General features: G+C 46.0%; 1 protein-coding gene and 1 long non-coding RNA gene across 12 annotated transcripts in view; one reads left to right on the forward strand and one right to left on the reverse strand.

The window, feature by feature from the left end:
- The first annotated feature begins 479 nt into the window (after positions 1 to 479).
- Positions 480 to 27,080, forward strand: LOC112586247. 4 transcript variants are annotated; one of them, XR_006552475.2, is made up of 5 exons: positions 480 to 1,966; positions 6,918 to 6,978; positions 7,278 to 7,351; positions 8,950 to 13,332; positions 27,030 to 27,080. It is a non-coding gene; the product is annotated as an uncharacterized LOC112586247 (long non-coding RNA). The 4 variants fall into 4 exon arrangements; XR_006552476.2 differs by lacking the exon at positions 27,030 to 27,080 and having other exon boundaries at positions 8,950 to 12,587; positions 12,822 to 13,008; XR_006641288.1 differs by lacking the exon at positions 27,030 to 27,080 and having other exon boundaries at positions 8,950 to 9,867; positions 11,534 to 13,008.
- NFKB1 (nuclear factor kappa B subunit 1) overlaps positions 5,024 to 27,166 on the reverse strand; it is a 121,707-nt gene continuing 99,564 nt past the window's right edge. For 7 of the 8 annotated variants that reach the window (XM_025290374.3, XM_025290373.3, XM_025290372.3 and 4 more), the window contains 11 exons: positions 25,665 to 25,850; positions 24,043 to 24,184; positions 20,615 to 20,729; positions 14,756 to 14,957; positions 13,975 to 14,144; positions 13,551 to 13,653; positions 11,616 to 11,740; positions 10,056 to 10,122; positions 9,556 to 9,728; positions 8,591 to 8,762; positions 5,024 to 6,000 (listed from right to left, as the gene is read on the reverse strand). In XM_025290374.3, coding sequence (XP_025146159.3) covers positions 5,843 to 6,000; positions 8,591 to 8,762; positions 9,556 to 9,728; positions 10,056 to 10,122; positions 11,616 to 11,740; positions 13,551 to 13,653; positions 13,975 to 14,144; positions 14,756 to 14,957; positions 20,615 to 20,729; positions 24,043 to 24,184; positions 25,665 to 25,850 — 1,613 coding nt within the window. In that variant the 3' untranslated portion in view covers positions 5,024 to 5,842. Of the gene's footprint in view, positions 6,001 to 8,590; positions 8,801 to 9,555; positions 9,729 to 10,055; positions 10,123 to 11,615; positions 11,741 to 13,550; positions 13,654 to 13,974; positions 14,145 to 14,755; positions 14,958 to 20,614; positions 20,730 to 24,042; positions 24,185 to 25,664; positions 25,851 to 27,166 lie in introns of those variants that run through there. The other variant, XM_025290376.3, reaches the window with a different exon arrangement.

A 27,166-nucleotide genomic window follows, 5' to 3' on the forward strand; every position in this document is an offset into this window, starting at 1 on the left:
TTCTACCAAGGGAAAGTAATCATCAGACTTCTGCGTCCCGAGCTGGAGGAGAAATACTCAGGCAGTAAGCTGAAGAAGTTTCTAAATTTCCTTCTTTTGGTAAGCCTTTTTCCGGTTTTATTGACGCAAAAAAAGTTGAGCAGCAGGAGGCGTACCAGCTGTTGGGTGATCATGCAAAGTTCTGTTTCTTCCAGCAGAGGCCTCTTGTGCACAGGAAATGAGGCTGGTGGCGGCTGGAGGGGGACCCTGGGTCAGGACGCTGGTTTCCTGGAGGCTTCCCCAGAAGGAAGGCAGGGAGGGGAGACTAAGGAAGGGCTTGCGGCCCTCTGCCCTCACCCCGACCCCTGTCCAGCCTTCACAGAACCAGCTACCAGTGCCCTGGAGTGCTGGAGGCTTTGCTGAGGGAGAGAGACAGAAAGATGAATGGAGAGAGAAAGTGGGGGTGGGGGGGGGGTGTCGTAGAAGAAAGAACAGTGCAGCTTTGTAGAAGCTCCTCTGGCTCCAGGGCTCAGAGGTAGGGCGTCCAAGAAGCTGATCTCCAGGGTCAGACCTGCAGGGTGACCCTTTCTGCTGTTTTTCAGTCCATTTCATTTCCCTTCATTGTTGCTACCTTGGCAAACGGGTGGCATCTCAATGATTTTTCGGCGTAATTGAATTGCTATGGATCTATGGAAACTTGGCACAAAGCCGCCAGAGTAGCTGATTGCCAGGGGCGAAGTCAGATGAGCTCTTAAACGGCACAGTAGCAGAGTGATGAGGACCGAAACTGTACGTTACAGCTTGACTTGAAGAAAGGGGCAACCTTCTGGTGGTGGAGGGAGCAAGGGCGGGTCTTCCCTGGTCCAGCACAGCTGCTTCTGTTGAAGGGGGGTGGACGTGTGGGCACGTGTGACTTACTGCCCATGCTTCCTTTGTTAATTTTTATTGGAGTATAGTTGATTTACAGTGTTGTTGTATTAGTTTCAGATGTACCACAAAATCTTCCTTGAAAGTTTAAACCTGGAGTCTCTTTGCCTTTCATAACCACAATGGCCCCCAGCACATTTGCTGTGTGCCTGTGCGGATCATCATTCAAGATGTGCTTTTGGCAAGGCAGGAAGGCAGTCAGGGCCAAGTGGTGGCTTTGACCTTTTCAGAGCAAAACTGGGAAGGAGAAGACAGCCAAGGGCTGCGTTGGCATTGTGCTGACTTGCCCAGTGGTCCATGAGCATATGAGTATGTACATCCCCACCAGTGGGAACGGTAACCTGTCCCCTGGTGCTAGAGCCCAGGTGGTGATGGGGGGGATGCAGAGGGTGGGGCTTAGGAAGGAGATGGGGATGTTTCTTTTGGGTTAAGATGAGCCCTTCCTCAGTATCTCCCCCAACCCCTGTGCTAATGGGTAAACCTAGAAAACCAATGGTTGGGAACGTGTAGCCTTGGGAATTGGTGTTGAAATGCGGCAGCAGCCTATTGGGGATTATAGGAAGGAGGTGCTATCACATCGTAGGGATTTTAAAAAGATGGCAATTTGGATAATTTACTTAGGTGATCTTCAAGATATTGTCTAGCCTTGAGAAAATGAAAGAATTTTAATTACATCTTCTTTTGACTCCATGCCTCCCTAAATCCATTACCTGGGGAAGCACAGTTCAGAAAGAAAGTTCCCCAAAAACTCACAAAATGAGGGAAAAGATATGCAACCCAGGGATCTCCCATCAATGAATAATTCATATTTAAGCAGTTTAACCTATTATTATGGGGAGAATCAAATCATGTGAACATTTAATCAACATATCTTTTTAGGGGTACTCTGGGTTCATTTTGCATGTTGGCTCAGGTACGACATTATGATTCCATTGTTTTTATACATATTTGTAAGTATTTTTTCCTTTATTTTTTAAATATAGAACTTAAAAGGACTTCAGACTCAGACATGGCTGAAGAATAACCTGTGGAATCAGATACACCTGGATTTGAATTTGGGGTGAGTAGTTAATATTCAGATTATCTGTTTCTTCATTGTAAAATCGGGGTTAAATATGAGGGATGTCTTGAGAATTGTGACTAGAATTCGTTACAGCAAAGGGGTTGACACGTCACAGATGCTCAAATCTGCCTGCCTCCTTTGCCTCTTTATTCCGGCTAAGATGCAGAGGGTGGGTTTGTGGGAGCTGTGCTCCATGGTGGTGCCAAGAATAGCTTCACCACATCCAGCTACCACAGGGGGACTCGGGCGGGTGAACGGGCAGCAGCCTGGCTTCCTGCTGCCAAAAGACAAAGACTGCAGATCCTGAAAAAATCTGGGTTGTGCTTGCAGAGTGTAGAAGGCTGAGAAGATGACGAAGCCTCTAAGGAAGCTATTTTTGAATGGCTTCCTGCTGAGAGACGGGCTTTGGGAAGCTTGATTTCAGGCCCATTGTAGCTTCCCACCTGTCTGCTGCATTCCTTCTGCTGTCTCCCCACATCTGCCGGGCCAGAATGGAAGACGCTCCTTCCTCAGAGGCACAGGCAGCACTGGCGGCCTTTTGTCCGAGCACGCACACTCAGGATACCACTGTGATTTGGGAGGAGAGAAGGGAACAGAAGAGAAATAGGGCTTCTTGTTAAAGAAGGGAAATGCTGTTTGCACTTCCAGCGTGTGTTTCTTCATGGTTCCTCCTGGAGTCAGCTTCTCTTTAACGTGACCTCCTGGTATGGGAATTGTTGGGACAGTAACGAGCACTTCATACCTAAGGCTTGAAACATCAGCTTGTTGCTTCATTTACTCGTAAATCTGCCTCGGGGGCTGGACTCTTCCGGGGCAGCATCGCCTGAGGCAGCGTGAAGGCTCCATAGGTGTGATTCTGGCTGCTGCTGCTGCTGCTCAGTCATTTGAGTCAACAAAGTTTCTTTGTGACCCCATGGACTGCAGCACGCCAGGCCTCCCTGTCTATCACCAACTCTCAGAGTTTACCCAAACTCGTGTCCATTGAGTTGGTGATGCCATCCAACCATTTCATCCTCTGTCACCCTCTTCTCCTCCTGCCCTCAATCTTTCCCAGCGTCAGGGTCTTTTCCAATGAGTTGTCGGCTCTTCGCATTAGGTGGCCCAAGTATTGGAACTTCAGCTTCAGCATCAGTCCTTCCAGTGAATATTCAGGGTTGATTGATGGCTGGGATCCTCTCAAAGCTTCACTCCTGCACATGTCTGCCCTTTCTGTTGGTGGTTTCTCCACATGGCCACTTGGCTCCCTCAGAGCATGTATGCTAACTGGCTTCCAACAGGACAAGACCTGACCCGAGGGACTGGGCAGAAGTTGTATTGCATTTTCTTACCTAACCTCAGGAGTCACTTACCATCATTTCTGCTCTTGTCACAGGCCTGGCTAGACGTGCAGGGAAGCAACATTGGCCTCACCCCTCAGAACATAGGCCTCGCCACCCAGGAGTGTCAGCATGATATGGCAAAACTTGTGATCTTGTCATAGCCCCTGGAAAAGAACTATTTGTCACAGGGGCATGGAACTGGGGGAGGAATGGAGGCATATGCTTGGTGTTGGAGAGTTAAGGAGACTCAGAGCTATTTTTATTTTAGAAAAAGAACTTTCAAAAACTGGAATATAGGCCTACCTCATTTGATTATACTTTTCTTTATTGTGCTTTGCTTATACTGCATTTCTTTTCTTTTTTCTTTTTACAAACTGAAGGTTTGTGGCAGCCCTGTGTTGAGCAAGTCTATCAAGAGCCATTTTTACACCAGTATTTGTTCACTTCATGTCTCTGTCACAATTTGGTAATTCTTGAAATATTGTGAACTTTGCCATTATTATAATATTTGGTATGGTTATCGGTGATCTTTGATGTTGTAATTGTCTTGAAGTGTCACAAACCACGTCCTTATAAGTCGGTGGTAGTGCTGCTGGTTAGTCGTTCAGTCGTGTCTGACTCCGATCCCATGCCCTGTAGCCAATGGGAAGAATACTGGAGTGGGTTGCCATTCCCTTCTCCAGGGGATCTTCCCCACCCAGGGATCGAACCTGAGTCTCCTGCTTTGCATGCAATCTATACACGTTGGTAAACTTTGATAAATGGTGTGTGTGCGCTGACTGCTCCGCCGAACAGCCGTTCCCTGTCGTTCTCCCTCTTCTAGGGCTTCTCTATTCCCTGGGACACAACAGTATTGAAATCAGGCCAATTAAGAACCCTTTAGTGGCCTGTAGGTGTTTAAGTGAAAAGTTACGCCTCTCCCTCCAAGTCAAAAGGTAGAAATGATCAAACTTAGGAAGGCACATCAAAAGCCAAGGTAGACTGAAAGATAGGCCTTTCGCACCAGGTAGCCAAATTGTGAATGCAAGGGGAAGGGTCTTGAAGGAAATGAAATGTGCTGCTCCAGCGAACACCCAAATGATAAGAGTGAAAAGAACGTTATTAAGGATGTGGAGAAATTTGTAGTGGTGTGGATAGACGAACAAACCAGCCGCAATATTTCCTTAAGCCAGAGTCTGTTCCAGAGCGAGGCCCTAACTCTCTTCAATTCTATAAAGACGAGAGAGGTGAGGCAAGCTGCAGAAAAGAAGTCTGAAGCCAGCAGAGGTTGGTTCACGAGGTTGAAGAAAAGAAGCATTTCCATGGCATAAAAGTGCTTGGTGAGACAGCAAGGGCTGCAGAAGCTGCAGCAGGTTGTCCAGTAGATCTGAGATCCAGAAGATATAAGATAAATTCGTGCTGGAAGGCTTCCTGTCGCAGAACCTCTGTTGTGCTAATGTCTCAGTACTTCATCACAAGAGGCATGGGGAACACACAGAGGCCTGAAGAACAGTGCTTGACATGGAGGAAGATGAGGTGATATGGCCTACATAAAACTAGCCTAGCAAGGGTTTGATAAACTGAAAGCTTTCATCTCCAGTTGAAACACTTTTGATAATTTTTGTTGTTATTCATTTCTGGATCAAAAACTTGATTCTAGAGCGAGCTGTGAATCTGAGAACCAGGCTGTGGAGTGATCCTGTGATTATAAAGAATAATCTTAGAAAAGTATTTATAGAGATCAAACAAGATGAGGTCATTAATTTGCTTTTCCTTTTATTATAAAAGTAAAATAAAAAATAGCATTTATAAATCCAACATTTTTTCCTTTAAAAGTATTTGATCTAAAAAACATATTTACAATAGCAAAATGCAGAAAAGGGAGGAAATACCATTTTCAGCATTGATTGTAATCATGTTTAAATATTGACATGTACATGTTCCTTTTTCAAATCACAGAGATAAACACAATTAGAAAAAGCAGTGAGCTTTTTTTTTTTTTTTTTTTTCCTTTTTCTTGCCACCTGGCTTGCAGGATCTTATCAACAGTTCCCCAAGAAGGGATCGAACCCGTGCCCCCTGCAGTGGAAGTGCCGGGTCCTAACCACTGGGCCCCCAGGAAAGGCGCAGTTTGAGTCTTTTAAAATCATACCACGTCAGTCTCATTTGAAAACATCCCCTTCCGTAATCCTTGATGTGAGTGCACACCTGTGCTGTGGACAGCCAGAAGGCAGGCCAGGTGGGAGTGTGACAACTTGTAACAAGAGTGGGCAAGCAGCAGAGGGACAGCAGCAATGACAACAGAAAGCAGCTGGTAAAGCTCGACAAGCTACCGCTCTCCCAGCGGGCATCAGCCCAGCCACCGGCTGTGACTGTGGTTACTATCTCTCAACTCAGCTAAAATTCATTTCAGAACCAAAGAAGAAATCCACGTTTACAAGGCCTGGAACTACACCCAGAGTGATCCAGGCCGGCCTGTGTTCCTCGAAGCACCCTTGAGTGTGCCTTCTTCCTCTGGGCGACACGGTGGAGTTTCCGAGCTTTGGTTTCCTCGGTATTGGAAGCTGCCAGCAGGCTAAATTTTGCCTTCTATAGGTCCTTCCTGCCCGTAGTCGTGGGGCATTTTGTTAAGAGTTAGCAAGGAGGTGCCGCTGGTCAGAGACTCCGTGAAGCTGAGTTTGCGGAAGGAGGTCTCTACACCGCTGTCACAGATGCTGTCGTCCCGGAGCTCGTCTGCGGAGAGAAAGCACGGGTCATGGGGCTGCACCCGACACGGCCAGGCCGGGCTGCAAGGTGCCTCCACCCCAGCGGGGCTCCCTGTGCGTCAGGCAGGCTCGTGGGCTGCGTCGGCGGCCTCCGCTCATCCCCACAGCCCAGACAGTGGGGTGGGGCAGAAAACACCGAGCAACACAAAGGCTGTGAAAACGTCAGAATCAGCCAAGTGTTTTCGCCTCTCTTTCTTACAATCTAGCCTTGTGTTTGTCAGAATTCTTTCTGAATTTTATTGACTCAAAGTGTACTTTTTTTCTTAGAAATTAGGCGTATTTTTCCACCTACTACCTATTGTATAGCAGAGGAAATTGCTGAATGTAAGCAAAATAAATTGGTGACAGAAGTAGGAGCTAAAAACGAGCTCTCTGGGCTGCACATGCTATTTGACACCATACAGTGCGTCAAGAACATTTTGGTAGCCAAAAAAAAATCCCCGAAAAGTGAAAATGCATTTCTACAGGCAGTTAGGTCTGATTTTCCTTTGAGAAGTGTCTCTAGGGAGCTGAAGAGTGTGAATGATTTCCCGTAGGGAGAGAGTGACCAAGGAGAACAGAAGTCTTCCATACCCGAGTCAGAGAGCTCTTTCTTGTATGTTAAATTCCAACGCTGAAATAGTAAGACCTTCATGGCAGTGACACGGTTACTGATGGATTTATTCAACCTATCAGTCTTTATGGGTTTCTGTTATGTGCTAGGAACTGTGAGGTGTTTTAAAAATAACTATAAAATGAGGGCTTGATGCTTTTTAAAATAGTAGTATTTACCTACTTCTTAGTGTGGAAGGAGCATCAGGTCATGAGACAGGAGATGAGGGTGGTTTTCTGGGGGTACCCTGCTCTCTTCTAAAGTGTGTGTAACACCTGTCCCCACTCCCTTAGGACGGCCACCCCGACGAGGATACACTGGTGTTGAGACGGATGGCAAGAAGGAGCCCGCCAGGTAAGGACCTGTGCACGGAAGGGGAAGAGAAGGCTCACAGGCTCTGGGCCTGAATCAGTGCAGCGAGCTGGGGCGGCGGAAGGAACACAGGGCAGGGGGCGGCGGGGGTGGGGGGGGGGGGGGGCGTGTGAACACCATGTAGGAAAGAGAGAACAGAAAGGCCCCTGCCACCACCGCCTGCAACAGAGCTGGGCAGGCAGGATGCGCTCAGCAGAGACTGGCTGAGTGGATGCATGAACAGGAGCGCACACAACCAGAGCAACGCCATTTTTAAAGAGACTCGTGCTCCCTGTGTGTAGAATGGACTGTAGGTGGTGACAGAGTGACAGCCTGGAAACTGGGAGACCAACTGGGAGCTGCCGCAGGGATGGAGGTAAGAAATGGGGGTGGGGGTCACAGACAGGAGGAGGCTGGAGGGAATGCTGGGAGGTGCTGGGACCACGGGTGTTCACGGGTGTTCACGTGACCTCCTGGAGCACTGCCTTGCCCACGAGCACCGTGGCAGTGCTGAGTCTGGGCGTGAGGGGGTCCGAGCCCGTGCCAGGAGGAGGGGGCTCTGGAGGCTGAGACAAGGTGGGGGTGGGCATGGCGTGGAGAAGTCCAAGGGGAGGTGGCCTGAAGCAGGAGGCGGTGGTCACCTGTGCCCCGGGGGCAGCTGAGGAGGGTGGTGAGCAGATCTGAGCGGACATGGGTCCTCGTGGTGAGAGGAGCCCTGGCGCAGGGGCAGGCGGAGCTGACCAGAGGGTCAAGGAAGGATGTCATGAGGCGTGAAGAATAGCTACAGACTTCGAGGAAGCTTGGCTGAATCAGAGAAATCGGGCTGCAGCTAAAGGGGGTGGGAGATCAAGGAAATGTTTGTTTTCTGTTTATTTTGAAAAGATGAGGGGAACCACACCTGCTTGCCAGGGGATCCAGTCGGGAGGGAGAAAAGGCTGACACGTGAGAGAGGCGAGAATCAGAGGAGTGTCTGGACAGGTTAGAGGTGGGCTGGGGGGTTTGCTGGTGCAAAACGAGAGTTCCAGCTGTTTCTGTGTTCTCAGAGCAATGAGGCAAGGACACGGGGTGAGTAAGGAGCAGGAAGAAGTGCTAGCAGTTTGGAAGGAGAAGCTGAGAAGGAGGTTTTGGGAGATGGAGGACTCTTGTGCTTATGTGTTTAGGCGGGGTGACAGGTCAGTGTTGTGGAGGTTGGTGGGGAGAGGCAGCTGAGGGAGCAGGAATGAGGGGACCCCTGGAGGGAGGAGGCTGAGCAGCTGATGGAAACGTCGGGGCATCAGCCCATAGTCTGGGGCGCTTAGTCCTGGTTCCACAGACATTGGTCTGCTCATCCCTCTCATAAATTTAAGAAGTGAGAGAAACTGGGCTTGCCTTCACCACCCGTATCGTGTTGTTTTTGTCGTCTGTTGCGGACCTCAGTAACTCGTGTGTCAAGGTGACTATGCTGGGGACAGCCCCTCCCTGAGCAGTAGCGGCGGGAGCAGGGGATGAAGCACCTGGGGTCCGAGAGGGACACAGATGCGGGGACCGTGTGTTCAGGAGTGATGGTGGGGAAGACAGGCCACACCCCCGGAGACCGGAGGCATGTCTCAACTGCTTTGTGTCTGTTTTTCGTTACCTATTTGTGGCCTTGTGGAGGCGGGGGCGAATGGCAGCGAGTGGGCTTGAGAGGTGGTCTTGGCCGGGCTGGTGTCTGCAGTGCAGAAGGCTGCCTGGATCACGTCAATGGCCTCGGTGTAGCCCATCTGTCTCAGGGCCTCCACCAGCTCCTTTATGGTGCCCCCGGAGACCTGAGAAATGAAGGAAGAGTGTGCTTCTGTGTTCCAGCCTGTGCAGGAAGTAAGCAAGGCAGGCTGTAAACTCGACACCACACCCCGTCCCCCTGCCAGGCTGCCTCCTCCACTGAGACGGCCAGGGGGCATGGAAGGTCTGGTGGGAAGCCTCAGCATCGTCTTTGAATCAAGCTTCCTGTTTCAGCTCAGAGACCACTCAGGAAATCACAGAGAAGCACTTCATAGTGAGCAGACAGACTGCCAAGGCAGTAAAGCTCTAGAGTGAAACCTACACGGTCTCCCTGAAGCTCTGAAGACCACTGAGAGATGAGCAGTGATGGAATTTTCAAACGTAACTTCACCCCATGGTTTTTCGGCATTTATTTTAGAAATGCAAAGCATCACCAGGTAATGGCTGTGCTAGGAGTGAGCTCACAGAGGGCTGCTTCCGGGATGTGCTCACATGAGAGCAAGGCTGGTGCTGGGGTAGAGGAGGGCACGAGTGTGGCCCACAGTCTCTTGTTCAGGAGACCGGCGTTCTATGACCATCCTGACCCTCCAAGTAGCATTTCTGCAGCGCACCTCAAAGTATCTGAATACAACCAAGGTGGGTTTCCTCCTGCCCTGGGTCACCCTCCCAGGACATGGGGAGTGACTAAGATTTTGTCGCTCAGAGTTAAGGGAGAGGGGAAGGGACTGTGCTCTGGCCGGTAATGTTAATACAGTCAGATAAACGTAGCCAAGGGGGTTGCAAAGAGTTGGACATGACTTAGCGACTGAACTACAATGACAACGTAAGGTGACACGTTACCTCGTAGTTGTCCATGAGGGTTTTGGAAGGAGCGGGACTCAGCCGGAAGGCGTTGTTCAGTATCCCCAGACCTAATTTCTGTGCCAGAGTAGCCCAGTTTTTGTCTGGATCAGGAATTTCTAGCAACTTGTAGAGCTGCAGCTTTGCATCTTCAGTCAGCTGTTTCATGTCTCCTAAAGGAGATAAAGAAGAAACATGACCATCCTAACGGATCAGAGACTCTCCACAGGGACCGGTCACTGCCACACAGCTCCCCCTCCCACCCCGGGGGAGCAGTCGCGCTCTTGCACCGGAGAGTCAGCAGCCACCCAGGTGAGTAAGAACAGGCCACGCTGTGGTAGGTCACAGCTGGACCTTCTCCGTGGCAGGACCCCCCGCTTCTGAGAGAAGCCCCTGCCTTTCACAGCACAGTCTGGGTAACGCTGGCTTTCCCTCAGCCCCTTTCAGGGTCAGGACGGAGGTGGCACTGGCTCAGGGCACCTGGTTCTCCCACAGCTCACCTTGTGCCAGCAGATCATCAGGCGTAAACTCTGGCTCATAGGGTTTCCCATTTAATATGTCAAATACCTGTTGGGAAGAAAAACACGGGGATGTTACAGGGACAACAGGGAAATCAGCTGCTTTGTGGTAAGGAACTCAGCCTGTCTTCCTCAGGAGGCACTCGTAACCCCATAGATGGAGTGGGAAGAGGAGTCAGTACCCTGGCCTGCAGACATGTTTGCCCTCTGGGGCTCTGGGCCCAGGAGGCTGTGCCCCACAAGCGCTGTCTGAGCCACATAGGAAGACCCCACCCAGCCGCACAGAGAGCCAGGCCACAGCCCTTTTGAGGGACAAAGGTGGTCCAGGCCACCCAAGCAGCCACGTGCTGGTCAGAGTCGATGGTAAATGACGTTTCCCTGAGAGTTAGGGCAAGAACTGAACCCATGTCGTGCTGTGAAGCTGTGCTGCCTGGCTGCCCCTCTTCCCTGGTAAAAAGGCTCATGAGAATGAGTTTTTTAAGCTTGCTCAGATTGAGGTGTACAAATGCTCACAAGGCTTGAGGACAGCCTCTTGGCACCATTTACCTTTTAACTGAGAGGCCAAAAAAGTCTTAGGATAAAAGAAAAGAGAACAGATAACTAATAGGAACCTACTGTATAGCACAGGGAAATCTACTCCATACTTTGTAATGACCCACATGGGAAAACAATCTATAAGAGTGGACATGTGTGTAACACATGCAGTTTGCTGAAACTAACACAACACTGTAGATCCACTATGCCCCCAGTAAAAGTTAACCTGTAAAGGAAAAAGAAACTTCCATAGCTATGGAGGCTTTTCTGCATTCCCTGCAGTCACTTGGCTGCTGACTGACCGGGGTGAGGACTGCGCGGGGTCACTGAGTGGCTTATCTTTGTGTTCTGTGGTGAGGCTTCTGGGAAGACCAGGCGCTCAACGTAGAGTGCCATGTGGGCTCTCTGCAGGGTTACTCAGCTCATGCCACATGGGCCCTGGGGAGGCGGTTTTTGCCAGGGAGCAGCGCCTGCCCCTCAGGATTTCAGTTGGTTGGGCTGGAGATGTGCGCTGCCCACCTCCTCCTGTGGCTCCCTCCCTGGGCTCAAGGACCTGGTAACCGCTTTCCCCTTCAGATCTTGCGTCCGCAGAGTTCTGAGGAAGGCTTTAAGTCTGTTCTGTTTACACTGATGAAAACCCTCAGAAGAATCCCCATTTCGTCTCACGTTCAGCAGTTACTTACTGAAGTTCAGGCAAACCATGGCATGTATCCTGGCTTCAGAAACTCAGATGGGAAGGATTCTGGTGTGAGTTCAGAATGGGCAACACGCTTTGTGAATTCTGAGTTTCTCTCACCTATCAACTCTGATCTGATTAGGCATATGCTTTTATGTTCAGAGAACTCTGCTGACCTAGATCTTTAGCGGATAGGCTTTTCAAGATAAATACAGCTCGTGACAAGCAGCCTGTCTTTTAAAAATACCAGGTGCGGGCTTCGGGGAGCCAAGACTGAGGAAGACCACTTGCCGCCTAAGCAGCAGCCAGCACGCTGGCCGAGCGGGGCTCACCTGCCAGCTGCTGGCCATGTCCAGAGGAGTGGTTCCTGGTACCACCCCTTCATCCTCTCCATCCTCATCCCAGGAGTCATCCAGGTCGTACAGAGGCTCGAAGTTCTCCACCAGGGGATCTGCTCCTGCGGAGCCAAGTCACACAGCGTTAGATAAAACCCACATCTTCTCGGCTCCTAACTGCCTTCAGGGGTCAGATTCTATAAATATATAAAACACACTTCCACTGAAATATCCAGAAACCGGCTTTTAAATTCTAATCTATCTTGACTGTAAAGGTGACCAATGATACCTTTGTATAGCCAAGGATACTTTCAAAAACACAGACTTGGACTGACGCTCACATTTGACTCCACAGGATAGTTGTGAGATGCACCTTTAACCTGAGGACTGAGGGCGGTGGTTTACAGGGGCTACCTGGTGGGCTCAGGAGATGAGGTGCCATCCCTGGGTCGGAAAGGTCCCCTGGAGAAGGAAATGGCAGCCCACTCCAGTGTTCTTGCCTGGGAAATCCCACAGACAGAGGAGCCTGGTGGGCTACAGTCCATGGGGTCACGAGAGTTGAACATGACTGAGCGACTCAACAAGGGTGCACCCTTAGTCTTAAGGCCCCATGTGTTCAGCTTGATGCCTGGCACCTCGTGTTTCTCAGCGTCTTCACCTGCTTGCTTAAAAGAGCAAAGCTGCTTTCTGTCTAGTGCCAACCTGTTCTGTTTTATTCCTGGGTTATGGCACTGATCCTTAAATGCAAAACACCAAGAAAACCTTCTGGTAGGATGTGTAGTTATTGAAAGGTTATAGCTTCTAGTCTGAAGGCATTTCATAATCATAACCAGTGACTCCCCAAACTAATCATAAACACTGCAATCACCATCTCTCGTTCATGGGAATGTTCAACTTGACAAAGGAGAAAAGAGAAGGCTGCTGCTTATTTGGGATATGACGTCAGAAAAATGTGGTGCCAAAGAAAAGGTTCTTATATTTTTCTGGTCTGTTTTTTTTTTTTTTTTTTAAAGAAGGTATTTAATCTGCTATTTTCTTGAATTTGTGAGGCATTTATTTTCTAAAAATAATAACCTTATAAATAAATCAAATATGCCAGGACAGGCTTGAGATACCAATTACATTAAACATTTTTGAGGTTCTAAATGTATAAGGCAGTGGAGATTCAAGGATGAGCAGGAATAATTTTCCTATATTTCACAGGATGAAAGGGTTGAATTGGAACAACACTCTACATCCTTGAGCAAAGCAGGGGAGAGAAACAGAGAAGAGTCTGGAAGTTCAAGATGACAAGATGTGACTCAAGCTCTGCCCCTTACTGGGGCCAGGGAACTGGGATACAAACGTCTTACCAGTCTGTTTCCTTGGCTATAAAATGGGAATAGTAATGGGATTTGTCTCAAGGGTTACTGCAGATCAAGTAAGATTAAATGAGACAGTGTGACTTCCTAGCACAACAGAAGCTAGCAAGTTTTAGGGTTTGGTACAGGACAGTACTCAACACATGGCCCATGTGTTTGTTCCTATCGTTTTGGCTTCTCAGACCTTTCTTACAAAAGGAAGTCTTCAAATGCTTTATTATACCAATAAACTCTTCCTTCTGAGGACCTGTGATGGGACCTTAAGGCTGATATTGCTCCGAATTCTACAAGGAATTCAGTTCAACCTTAGGATCCCCTGTCATGGGACTCAACTTAATCCAAATCCAAAACAGGTGAGTAAAAACTAACATGACCATCAGCATGGCACCCAGGATTACTAATACAAACAGAGCCTCCATGGCTGCTAAGTGGGATATGCAGCACACTTAATCATTTATTTGTGCCTTTCTGCAGCACGTCTGTAGGTTCAGGAGGTGGCCCGGCCGCTCTAGTGAGTCTGGGTTTGCCTTCCTGATGCCATTTTCTATGGCTGACTGCCATGCTGCCTTACCTGCTGCTTTGAGAAGAGCTGCCAGCCTGGTGGACCCTCTGCCGGCCGCTATGTGCAGGGGTGTAGTCCCGTCATAAGTGGTGCTGTCCACGTGGGCATCACCCTAAAATCCGCCCACACAGAAAAGGGTTAGTTCAAGGTCCTCTCGCCCTTTTGTCCCCACCTCCCCTGTCTGCATGGCTCTCCAGGTCATGTTACCAGCCCAGTTGTATTCTAGGTAGGCTCTGCCAGTGCAGAGATCCTCAGAGATGCCAGGCAGGGGAATACTGGAGGGCCTGAGCGGCTATTCTGAAGCCTCCAGTAGATACTACACAGGTAGAGCCGACGATAGGGAGATGAGCTGTTAGCAGAGTTGTTCTTTGAAAAGATTTTCCCAAATACCCTTTGAGAATCGAATGAGAAGGCAGGTAAGTGCATCCCTCACCTCCAGGAGCAGGCAGCCAGCCAAGGAGATGTTGTCGTGCTCCACGGCCAGGTGCAGCGCCGTGCGCCCCGACTTCCGCTCCTGGGCGTTGACGTCAGCCCCCGCGGCCATCAGCAGCAGCAGGCACGGCAAGCTGTTGCTCATCATGGCTACATGGATGGCATTCAGACCTACGGCCCAAGCACAGGGACGGTCACGGGGAGGGAAGGCTGCTGGGGGTCAGCATGGGTCTCCAGTCTTTACAGGTGCTGTAAGTCAGCTGTCCTGCATGTAAACCCCAGACTCCTTTTGTGTTCTAGAGACAATGAGAGCACATAAACATTCTCTGAATAAAGGATGCTTTCTACATATTAAGGGGGCTTCCCTGATGGCTCAGATGGTAAAGAATCTGCCTGCAATGCAGGAGACCCAGGTTTGATCCCTGGGTCAGGAGAAAGGAATGATAACCTACTCCAGTATCTTGCCTAGGGAATGTGTAGCCTGGCGGGCTACAGTCCATGGGATGGCAGATAGTCAGACATGACTGAGCAGCTAATACTTTTTCTACATATCAAGAATGGTGTTTGCTCAGGCCTCTGCTTTTCCCTCCTACTGACTATTCCAGATCATCTTTAAAGGAATTAGCTGCAGCCAGCAATGGAAATTTCCATAAGAGATGATGAATTCCAAGTGGTTAAGGAAAGCACTTTGGGGTGCAGATTAAATACACACATTTATCTGGTAGCTACGTATTGTTTAGAAAGCAGACAGAGGTACACCGCGATGCGTGATTGTCTCTTACCTTCCCCATTGGGGTGGTTAATAAGTTGTGCTGCCTTTTTGTGCTTGAGTAAAATACCGAGAATTTTATCATGTCCTTCTTTGGCAGCGAGGTGCAAAACAGAGTTACCCAAGCGGTCCAGGAGGCTCAGGTCAGCGCCAGCCCTCAGCAAGTCCTCCACCACAGCTTCCTGTCTGGTGATCACTGCCAAGTGCAGGGGTGTCTAGGGAGTGGAGGGGAGGCAGGGGCGACACGTCAGTGGCACAGACACTTGTCATCCACTGGCTTAGCTGTGACTACAGTAGGTGGAATCATACTGAGGGGCCAGTTCTCATTTCCAGATTAAGTTCTCACCTGTGCAAATGAGTTACTCTCCATTCCATATCATATGCTAATGATATATATATACTGGACTGACAGTCAGTTATCAAAGCTACTTTTTACATTTACAATTTTTATTTTTAAAAATTTTTATTTATTTTTTACAATTCTCAATAGCTTTGTTTCTGGCTACAGTCAATTGATTTTTGACAGTTAACTCCTATTAGTAAATTCAGTTTTCTTGAATTTCTAGTAGGAGTCTTACCTTCAGCTTAGAAATCATATGTTAATGAACCAAATCAACTTATGGTTTTACTGAAAAAGTTTAAACAAACTACCCAGCAGGAACCAATTGACAAAGGTACTGTCATTCTGTAATGACATGCAAAAAAATTTGGTAAATTAAAAAATATTGTTCCATGGACAAGCTCCACGAGACCAATCAACAGGATTCTGCCACCATGCTTTATAAAGGGATTCTCAAAGGCATAATAGAACAAGAGAGCCCCCTCCCAAAGGAGGCTCAGATGGACAAACAAGCCAGGCTGCTGACACGTAACAGGTGCATACGTAGTCCATTTGATTATCCTGCCACAAAACGGCACCTCAGCGAATGCAGATGAGATGTTTTGAAAACTGCATTTTCGAGATGAGTAAGACAAACACACTCAAGAAAGTATCTTTCAAAGAACTTAGGTCACTGCCAGAACAGCAGTATATTTTTATACAGATCAGCCTATTTCACAGCAGCCTGTGAAATCGAGTCTCTCTCAGGACAATCTGCCTAGACTTCCCTTCTCAGTAAGCAGTTACTGGCTGCAGCGCTGACAGCAGGTGGGCCACCAACACCCTTGCTGGGCCCGCCAGGCGCGAGTGGGGTGACGGGCACTGTGCTGTGTCACTGCCGTGATGATTTAATACAACAAACAAAACAGGATTTTCCCCCCAAATTTATACTCTTTTTTCTACCCCCCCACCCCTGTTTCATCCTTTAGAACTATAGCCTGGCTTGAAATGAATCATGTCCTTGGAACTTTAGACATTATAGCCATGAGCCTTCCTCTCAAAATAAAAAAATAAACTGTGTTTAGTAATCAGATATGTCATTTGGGGAGATGAGGAAAGGAAAGAGAATGAAATTGGAAAAAAGACCTGAAATCACATTATACCATTCAGAGATTTAACATTGTCTGTAGTTTTAATATAATTTTCATATCATACAAAATCTCTTACCATTAGTAAAAAAAAAAAAAATTTATTAAGTTTTTTTTTTTTTTTCTCTCTATGGTCCCATGGAAGGTTTTCTATGATATTTTAGGCTTTAGATCCTAAACCCCAGGATTATATCTTAAGTAATTATACAATGTAGGAATACCATGCTTGCTGGCATGTGGACTTAGGCAGACATTTTGCAGAGCCAAGTAAACAAATACCCCAGCAACCCAAGTCCTGCCTGAGGGACACAAATCCACAAGGCACGTGAGTGAGGCTCTGCACTGAAGTACTGTCTGTGGAGGTAGGAAGTGAGAAGCTGGCTAAGGGTCAACTGTTGGGAAACAGGTACATAATAGATCGAAGATGTACACAACAGGATCCTCTTCAGGGGTAGAAACAATGAACTAGTTGTATACACAGGTGCATGGATAAATTCCACAAACAGTGAAGGCAGAGATATCGTGACACGTAGGACAAAGCCACCTATGCAGCTTACACACACATGCACGAAGAACTGTATGAGCACACACACGAGTGCATGTACAACTGGCAAAACCCAAGTTAGATCTGTGGATTGTATCAATTTCCTGTCTTTGATACTGGACTGGAGTTACACAAGATGTTATCACTGGGGAAACCAGGGAAAGGGTACATGCAACCTCCTCGTACATTTTTTGCAACCACCTATGAATCTGAAATTAAAAATGTCAAGTTTTATGCCAAGTAGAAGCAGTATGTATAATATACCATGGATTGCATGTAAGAATAAACTTTCCTAACACTATAGCCAAAAATGAACTCAAATGTAAGGCCAGAAACTATAAAACTCTTAGAGGAAAACACAGGCCAAACACTCTTTGACATAAATCACAACAAGATCCTCTTTGACCCACCTCCCAGAATACTGGAAATAAAAACAAAAATAAACAAGTGGGACCTAATTAAACTTAAAAGCTTTTGCACAGCAAAGGAAACTATAAATAAGATGAAAAGACAACCCTCAGAATGGGAGAAACTAATTGCAAATGAAACAACTGACAAAGGATTAGTCTTCAAGATACACAAGCAGCTCATACATCTCAATACCAGAAAAACAACCCTATCAAAAAATGGGCCAAAGACCTAAACAGACATTTCTCCAAAGCAGACAGACAGATGGCCAACAAACACATGAAAAGATGCTCAACATCACTATTAGACAAATGCAAATCAAAACTACAATGAGGTACTGCCTCACACTGGTCAGAATGGCCATCATCAAAAAATCTACCAACAATAAGTGCTGGAGAGGGTGTGAAGAAAAGGGAACGCTCCTGCACTGTTGGGGGAATGTAACTGATACAGCCACTATGGAGACACATGTACTCTGTCCACTGCAGCACTATTTACAATAGCTAGGACACGGAAACAGCCTAGATGTCCAGCAACAGATGAATGGATAAAGAAGTTGTGGTACGTATATACAATGGACTATTACTCAGCCATAAAAAAGAACACATGTGAGTCAGTTCTAGTGTTGTACAGAGTGAAGTTGGAAAGAGAAAAACAAATATTGTATATTAATGCATACATGTGCAATTCAGAACAATGGTAATGATGAACCTCTTTGCAGGGCAGGAATAGAGACCCAAGCAGAGAACAGAGTTGTGGACATGGCAGGGGAAGGAGAGGGTGGGACGAATAGAGCAGCACTGAAATATGTATACCATATGTAAACCAGAGGGCTACTGGAAAGCTGTGGTATAACGGGTGGTCTGTGACGATGTAGAAGGCTGGCAGGGAGGGGCCACATGTATACTTACGGATGACTCATGCTGTTATACATCAGAAACCAACACAACATTGAAGAGCAATTATCCTCCGATTAAAAATAAATTTTGAAAATGTATATTAAAATATCTGTCTAAAGTATATATGTTAAGGTAGCAAATACCTAGGGAAATACTTATAATCATTATATTCGGGAGTGAGGCTGAGAACTTGTATGCTGCTAGGGAGGGTAACTTTGATTCTCTAAGGCATATCTTTACATACTATTTTAAAAACTGCAAACATATATATGATAATTAAAAACAAAAAATACATGCACAAACCCCCCACTCATGTTTTATAGGAACATATGCAAATAAAATTGATATCAAACTAGAGTGGTTGTTTATGTTGCAGGGAGAGGAATGGGAGAAGAGAAAATAGTTTAAAAGGAATAGATTTCAGAAATATTTTCAGAGAAAGCTTAACCCTATGTACTTATTTTGAGTGTGGCTTTCTCTAGAGAGTGGGTGGAAGAGAGATTGGATCACGACAGATGGCCACAGAAATGTACTAAGATTAGTGAAAGGTATTTTGGGAGCATGTTTCAGACAATTGCCAAATAATCCAAATTATTTAGGGAACTGTATAATTTCCCATCAAGAATAGCTAACAGAACCTTTACAACAGAAAAATGAAAGTTTAAATATTAGTGGGTTTCTAGTTCCCAAATAAAAGTCACCATTGGGTGTGTGTTTGACACCTTAAAGGCCAGCCAGGGGGTCCCAAATCCTTGCCCATCAATGAGAACATTGGTAAAGGGGTGTGAGAAGTGGACCTGCATGCCCCCAAGAGTCCCACATCAGAAGGCATGGAAGCGTCAAAGGGGGTGGTTTCAGTTTTGTCCCAGCACAGTGGAGAGTCTCAATAGGTGTGCCCGAATGATACAGTGCAGAGTTTGGTACATAATAAATCACAACTACTAAGCCTGTTGTGCAGTGTCCTTTGCAGGTCCTATTTATAAACAGAAAAACAATTCCTTGAATCTGACATACAGGCACTAAACTTAAGCACTCTTTGAAAGGGGGACTGAGAAGTGCAAGGTCCCATTTCCAGTTATATCTGCACACTTGTGATGGTGAAAGGAACAGTCGGTCCTGAAGCCTGAGAGACTCAAGCTTTATGGGCCAAGTGACTTTCCAAATACCAGCAACACCCAAACTGGTATGAAAATGTGAAGAAGCTATCCTTTAAATACATACCTAAAATTAGACCTCATTCCTAGTTATGAGTCAGTGAAGAATTCCCCAACTTCATTTTCTCTTTGGTCTTAAGCATGATGGCCAAAGACGTGGCCTAATGGCTTAATACCCAACGGGAAACTGTTACTTTCCCTTATCAGGAGACACAGATCAACTTGATCTATCTATTCAAAGATAAAAATCTACTGGGAGCTACATGTAAACATTTCAGTGCTATTGCGTTTAGAAAATGACTCACATCACTGCTTTAAAAATTGAGAAGTGGAACAAGCATCTTTACTGTATAAATAACTGTACGTGGTGGTGTCTGTATTTTTAGAGGGAGGGATAGGCTTGAGTCAGGCATCCGGGAATGCCGTGGAGGCCAGGGAGGACTGGGAAGTCATTTCGAGTCTTGAAGGGAAGGAGAAAACAGAAAAGCTGGGACGGGCACAAGACCAGGAGGCTGTAGAGAAGGCTGGTGGGGCCGGGGAAAGGCAGCGGGAAGGGAGAATACCAGGGGGAGAGGGAGGGCGCAGACCCTACTCACCTCCTCCCAGCATGGCCCCTTGGCCTGGGAGGCTGGCCGGGGTCTGCCGGCTCCCTGCACCAGCATCCCAGCTTTGCTTCTGACACCCTCAGTCTCCTTTCCTCACCTGAAATCTGTGTGGGCCCACCAGGCAGCCTCACTGAGTCTCCAGTCAGCTCTGCTCTCTGAGATACTTGATGACCTCTGTAACAAGAGTTCCTCAGCCTGCTTTTAAGTCTACCCGATTTCTGTGTGAATCTGATTTGGGCAAATCTCTTTAGTGTTCCCTGTTTTCTTCACCTTGAACATTATTATTATTATTTTGTATTTTGAATTTTCTGTTTTTTGAAAGACACTTTTTCCTTCTCAAGCAACCTTTTTAGTTTTCTTTATTCTTGACTCAGCACCCTTCATTTGACAACCATTTAATCTAGATGCTGTCAACATGTTCAGCACACTTCAAAATTCTTGTAAATCACTGGCTTTTCTAATTGAGAAGTTTTTTCAATTCTATTTTTTCTCGACAGGGGTGATATATTTATCCTGCAGTGACTGTCTGCTTTGGCAAGTTTCTGAAGCTTCAAGTTTGCAGTCTCTCAGCAGGATGCTGAATTTCATTGTGGGGTGACTGCTATTATACCCATAGATCAAAGGATCCTCATTCATAAAAGAACATTCCTATGTAATGGGCTTTTTTGATATTACCTACAGAGACATGTTGTTTTATTTTTGCTGTTAACATTATATGCTACTATTAATACACACACAACCACACGTACACACCATGGATTTTTCTTCAGTTGTCTCCTTGATATTTCCGCTTACCTGGTAGAGATCATTTCTCATGTTGATAATTTCATCAGAAATCAAGCCAGATGTGACTTCCAGCAGATCTCTCACAAGCTGATTATGAAGGTGGATGATTGCCAAGTGTAAGACACTGGAATAAAAATATAGTGGCAATAATCAGCTAAAGTGTTAATGAAAAAAAAAAAAAAGAAAACAGGTTCCCACGATAGGATTAGATTTGTAAACTCAATTTGGCTCTCATACCTAGTTTCCTTTGGCACGTAAATGTCTGGAATCTGTGAAACATCCTGAATCTGAGGTGGGTGTGCTCTACTGCCTGCTCACTTACAGAGCCTGCCTGGTCTCTGGGGGCTCAGTTCAGACTCCTTGACGTGTAAAGGAGCCTGGACTTTGAGGCAGAGAAGTCTCCAAGTTCAAATCCTAGCCCTGCCTCTGTGCTATGGTTTCAGGGCATTTTCTTCTCTAACTTTTCCCTGCCTTACCTGGACTCACAGATGATATGATGATGAGATGATATGCCTGAACTAGGATTTGTTCATAAAAATGTAGTTATCTCACCTAGCCCTGCCCCCTCTTCCAAAATACAAGGAGGTGGCTCTTGAAGAACTTCCTAGATCCCAAGAGGGGAGAGTGGAGCTAGGCTCTTAACTACAGGAAGGAGGAACAGTGTGATTGTATTTCTCCCCTGAATTCTCTCCGCTGCCTGGAATGGTTTTGCTCCGCTTGTCTGCCTCAACAGTGCCTCTTTATCCTTCATGCTCCAGTCCAAAACTTACATCCTTGGAGAAGACTTTCTCAGTTTCCAAGGCAGAGCAAGCTGTCCCCCGCTCAAGTTTCCTACTTGGTTGAGCAACTACAGTTTTCTGTTACATCCTCTCTGTCTTCTGAGCCTCTTGGAGGCTGGTTCTCTCTGGGTCAGCCTTACAGCCCTGGTACACAATTTAGACACTAAAATAAGGATGACTGAACAAACTGAGGGCTTACAGTAATGAGGCTGAAAATATTGGCAGGTGCCAAGCATCACTCCTAGGAACAAAATTTTTTTAATTGTTAAAAAAATTTACTATTAAAATTAATTGGAAATGACACAAGAAGAATAAAAAATGGCTACTATTTGTTTAGAGCTTTTAATACCAGACTACACTAAGCATCTGACATATATTATCATATTAATCATAGTCTTACAAGGTAGGTAATACTATCCTTAATTTTTGGTGATGAAACTGAGACTTATGGGTATAAGAGAACTCAATCCAGGTCATATATTAAGTCCATGACTGTCTTGCTCCAAAGCCATCCCCTAATTCCTTAAGGTGTCCTGCTTCGGGGCCACATGTGTGCTGCTCTGTGGGGTGGTGGTGAACATCCAGGGTGATGAACCCTCCGAGGGATGGACAGATCCCGGTGCAGCGCACACCTGGAGGAGCCCGTGGTGGCAGCACGTGCGGGGTTTGAGCACTGGCTGCATTTTCTCTAAGCATGGCAGGTGTCATTCTACTCAGGCCACTTTCTTGGCGGTAGCAAGCGTGTATTACGTGGGATTAACACTGACACAGGAGAGCCTGAAAAACTAAACTGTGGCATCATTATTTGAGAGGGATTTTTAAATGAATTATCTCAGGGTTTCAGTACTGTCTTTTGAAACCTAGGACTGAAAGAAGATGGATGAAAAGGTCCTGAAGTCTGATGCAGACGTGATGTATGTATACCAAGAAAAAGGTCGTGCTTCAAAAACTGCCTAAAAATTTCCATGTGTAGCTCAGCATTTCATAGCAGAAGTACATTCCCCCTCCCCCATAAATTTTCACACCCTTATGGGAATTTCCCCAGTACCAGAAGTTTTTATTTTTTTCTTCATTGTATTTTCTGTGATGACTAATGACCACAGGATTCAGATTAATAGCCGAATGCAATAAGCTCAGTGAAAACAAGGGACCTGAGCTGTGAAGGCTCAACGCTATTCCTGTCTGCATTATTATGAGGACTCTTCCTTGGTCTCCCCAGTCTCACCTGTCTGCTTCCCGCTGCGGGGAGTCCAGAGGGAGGGCGTGCTTGCGTGAGAGTATTTGGGGGCCTGGGCGGGGACTCTAAGGATTCACTTCCTGCCTGGGCAGGGAAGGCTCCATCCCCAGCCTCTCCATGTATTTCCAGGTCCTCACACACGTTCGTACCTTTGCCTCAATGCCCCCACTTAAATGCGTGTGCTGTATCCCTTTTCACAGTCATCCCTTCAGACACCCACGGTCCCTTTCTAACTTAACATGCGCTCACCTTTCTTAGGCTCATCAGCTGGTCCCTAAGAATGTCATCCGCAACACTGCTGTCGTGCCCTGGTTAACTGCTTTCTCTTGTGGTTATATGCTACTGAATGCTAACTGGATTATTTAACCCTGTAAAACACGTTCTGCTGTGGATGACATTACACAACAACGGCTGTGCTGGTTCCTCCATACTGTATAACCAGGCCAGTGGTTACACCACATCCTTGGTTACACTGCAAGGAATGAGAACAAAGGTCTCTCTTTGAAACCCCAAGGTTGGCACTTTCCTAAAGCATTTGGTTCAAACTAGGTTTAAGACACAGCACCCAAGAGCTCTTCCAGAGAGAAGGATTTCTCACTGTTGATGCTATTTTAGGGAAGGTTTTGAGCAAACCACTTGACTTGGACTTGAGAGCTGCTGTTGCTTGCTATTTTTATCAGCTTTTGAGATTATTTTGGAAGTCTCAGTGAGAGGATGAGGAGAACTGTTTTAGAAAGAAGCCAGGTGTCCCTGCACTTATGAGCCCTGGAACAGCAGAGACGGGAAGCACGGTGGTGGAAGGGCAGACTCCCACACCACGTGGGTGAGAGCAGTCAGAAGAGTCTGGTCCAGTCACAGACTGGTGACCGTGAACACAGGCAGTAGAGAAGGAACTGTCAACCGGGAGAGAATGACGACGGCCTCTTAATCATTTTGTCATTGTTGCTCTTGTGCTGTTCTCTGTTGGGTTTTTCCTTGAGGTTACTGTTACCACAGGTATGCAGTTGGGATAATAAGCACTTTAGACATTTGGTAAGACCAAACTTTATTACATTATTCCAATAAACAAAAATATTCCAATAAACAAAATGTTTATTAGATATTATTCTAAATCTTATTCCAACAAATGAAGCAGGGCTTTTCAAAAAGTACCATTCCCCACACACATCTTAGTTTTCTAACCCAGACTGTTGTACTCTTAGATGAGTAACCAGCTATTTTAGAACTCAACAGGTGGGAACCACAGGATAGAGAGGCAGATCACACCACTCAGCCTTACTGCATTCTTTTTCTTGAGGGAATGCTTCAGTAGCAGGATCCAGTGACTTCAATCAATTCATCTCATCTCTAGCCAGCATGCACACAATTCTTTTCTCTCTTTGTCCCTTTAAAACACCTTGTTTACAAAAGTCCTGACTTACCTGTCCCCGTTCTCATCCTGCACGGCAGTGAGATGGCGCTGGACGGCCAGCAGCATCTTCACGTCTCCTGTCACTGCGTAGTCAAAGAGGGCGTTGGCGTGCTGCTTGGCCAGCTGCATAGCCTTCTCCAGAAAGAGGTTATCTACAAGGCAATGATCACGGTCACAGTTGAGTTTCCTATACTTGCTCTACAGGAATGGCATGCTTGAGGCCAACACCGTCAGCATCAGCATTCTGAGACCCTGGACACATGGATTTAGTGGGAAATGCTCCTTTCAGGGGCCTCCCTGGCAGTGCAAATGGTAGAATCCAACTGCCAACCCAGGAGACACAAGTTCGATCCCTTGACCGGGAAGATTCCCTGGAAGTGGAATCTTTTCCTGGAGAATCCCATGGGCAGAGGAGCCTGGCAGGCTACAGTCCATGGGGTCGCAAAGACTCGGATGCGACTGAGTGAGCACGCACACACACAGCTTTCAGTGCTTTTGGATTGTGTTCACTGCAAAAACCACAAGTGGATGTTGGCTCACTGTAAATACAGAGGTTGATCTCAGAAAACCTGTCTACAATTTTTTGGGGGAAAAGAAATTCAGAAATGTCTGTTATTTTAAGGGGAATAATCAATCTCCGAATAATGTTCACTGGATTTTGCCAGAGTTGTAAATAATCAATCTCTTGGGGAAATAATTCTTCACTGGAATCTTAAATGACTCTCTTGTTGGGCAGGAAGTGTCAAAAACCAGTCTCTGCCACAGACAGACAGACTCTCTATGAGCCACTGGTGTTTGTGTGTTAGGTCTTTATTTTTATCGTCTGTGACTTTGTTTTATTAATTTTTACCGGGGTATAGTTGCTTTACAGCCATTGGTGTTCTTGTAAACTTTGCTTCCTGAAGGTCAGTGGGAGGAAACTTGTGGCTTGCAGGCCAAATCCTGTGTGTGGCCTGTTTTTTATGGCCCCCTAGCTAAGCATGGTGTGTACATTTATTTAAGAAAAGAAAAAAAGAACATGCAGCAGAAACCCTATGTAGCCCCCAGTTCTACTTACTTACTGTCTTTCTCTTACAGAAAAGGTCTTCCAAACATAATCTGGGATGACCTAGACTCGTGACACATACCCTAATGGGTACTGGTTCCAAGTATGTGCTGTCCCTCCTAATCCTAATTCTCCAAAGAAGGCAGTAGCATAAAGGGAAAAGTTCCATTTTCAGGCAAAGTTCCACCTCAGTGTGACACGTCAAGCTACAGTCAGAGAAGGGAGACTGTCAAAATTATGCAAACTGCTCTCTATTGTCTGTGGTGGAAATGATTTAGATTATCTCTCCTGATACCCTAAAACTGCATGACATGACTGGAGAAGCATATGTAAATGTCTGTACTTTATTGTCAGAGATAACACTGGGCAAATGGAAACCGCAGGGTGAATAAAATGACCCGGCACAGGCTTTTCGAAAGGCATACAGGGCTCCAAAGAGCACACGGAACCGATGTGCATGTGTCATCTTCAGTCTTCAGATCAACAGGAGATAAACCTGTCTTCTGAAACAGGTTCTCCACCCAGACCTGACTCAGCCCTCCCCAGCCAGTGCCACGCGGCCCTCCATCCTGCACGAGCTCACTCACCCTGGAAGCCGCGGTTCTCTTCCTTTACTCCTACCGAGCACGTCAGGTTAGCTGCAGTGCCCCCCTTGCAGGATACTCCATCTTGTTCTGTGGTTTCTGTTACTTGCTTGGAGAGATTTACAACCTCTCTGTCATCACTCTTGCCACAACTTTCAGGGTCATTTTTAGATGGGGTGTCTATGGTTCCTAAGATAAAAGCCAAAAAGAAAAAAAAAAAAAAAATCAGCCTTTTCTCAGTAAAATCTATTCGGTTATAATTCACTGTTTCAGCAAAGGTCAGCCAAAGGTAGAGGCAGGTTTACTGCAAAGGGAAAAGAAAAACGGTTAATTTAAAATTCCTTTTAAAATGATCTGTTTTCCAAGATATGTTAACACCTACAATGTCACTAACTGTTGATGTTATTTTCTATTGAAATTGTGGGACCTAGGCAGCTATTTGTTCTTTTTGTTTATTTTCATTCTTATTTTCCTGAAGAAAGAAACTTTGTATAGCTTTCAGTGCAAAGACTTCAGAGCCATTCTTTGTATTATACTTGGTTGCCTCTTGGCTATATAACTTCTGAGTGCAAATCATTGAACTCTTTAACAACAGTATCACAGAGAATAAATCATAATGGGTAAAAATTATTTAAAAAATGGTCATAAGTAACCCAGTTTGAAGCTATTTTAAAGTCACTTCCAGAAAACTTTTTTTAAATTGAGGTGTAATTGACATATAACATTGTAATAATTTTACATATACAATATAATGACTCAATATTTGTGTAAGTTGCAAAATGATCAATAAGTCCAGTTTAACATCTATCAGTGCATAGAGTTACAAATTCTTTTCTTGTGATGAGAACTTTAAGAGCTTAAAAAACATATTTTTACATTTCTAAAAATGTACATCTTATCCTGTTTATTTGGAAAGGAGGAAAATGAAGTAAAGCTCTTGTAGGAATTACAAGGAAGTGGCATTTTTAAAATTCTTGAAAGCAGAGCAGCTATTTTCCCCATCCAGTGCTCAAGCAAATTGTGAAGATGTGGTCTAAATTCATATTCTTCACTGTGGGAGCTATCCTGTGCAGTTTCTGATCATCCTCATTCAGGTCTCACTACACTATATGACAGCTACTATGAGAGCACTGAGGTTTTACAGGCAGACCTGGTTCAAATTCTGGTCCTGCCACCAACAAATAGGTACCTTCAGTGAGTGAATGGTCATCTGTGCACCTTGATGTGCTCTCTCTATAAAATGGAGGAACTAATATTTTCTTTACAGTGAGTGGAATCAAGAAGATGATTAAAACATGTAAAAGCATCTGACATGTTCAACAGGTGTTGAACACACGAGAAGACCTTTTTGTATTCTTTTTTCAATAGGTACACTGGAATTGTACATCAAAGAATTGATGCCTTTGATCTGTGATGCTGGAGAAGACTCCTGAGAGTCCCTTGGACTACAAGGAGATCAACCAGTCAATCTTAAGGGAAATCAACCCTGAAAACTTGTTGGAAGG

Source organism: Bubalus bubalis, chromosome 7 (assembly GCF_019923935.1).
Source record: "Bubalus bubalis isolate 160015118507 breed Murrah chromosome 7, NDDB_SH_1, whole genome shotgun sequence".
NCBI classification, from domain to species: Eukaryota; Metazoa; Chordata; class Mammalia; order Artiodactyla; family Bovidae; genus Bubalus; species Bubalus bubalis.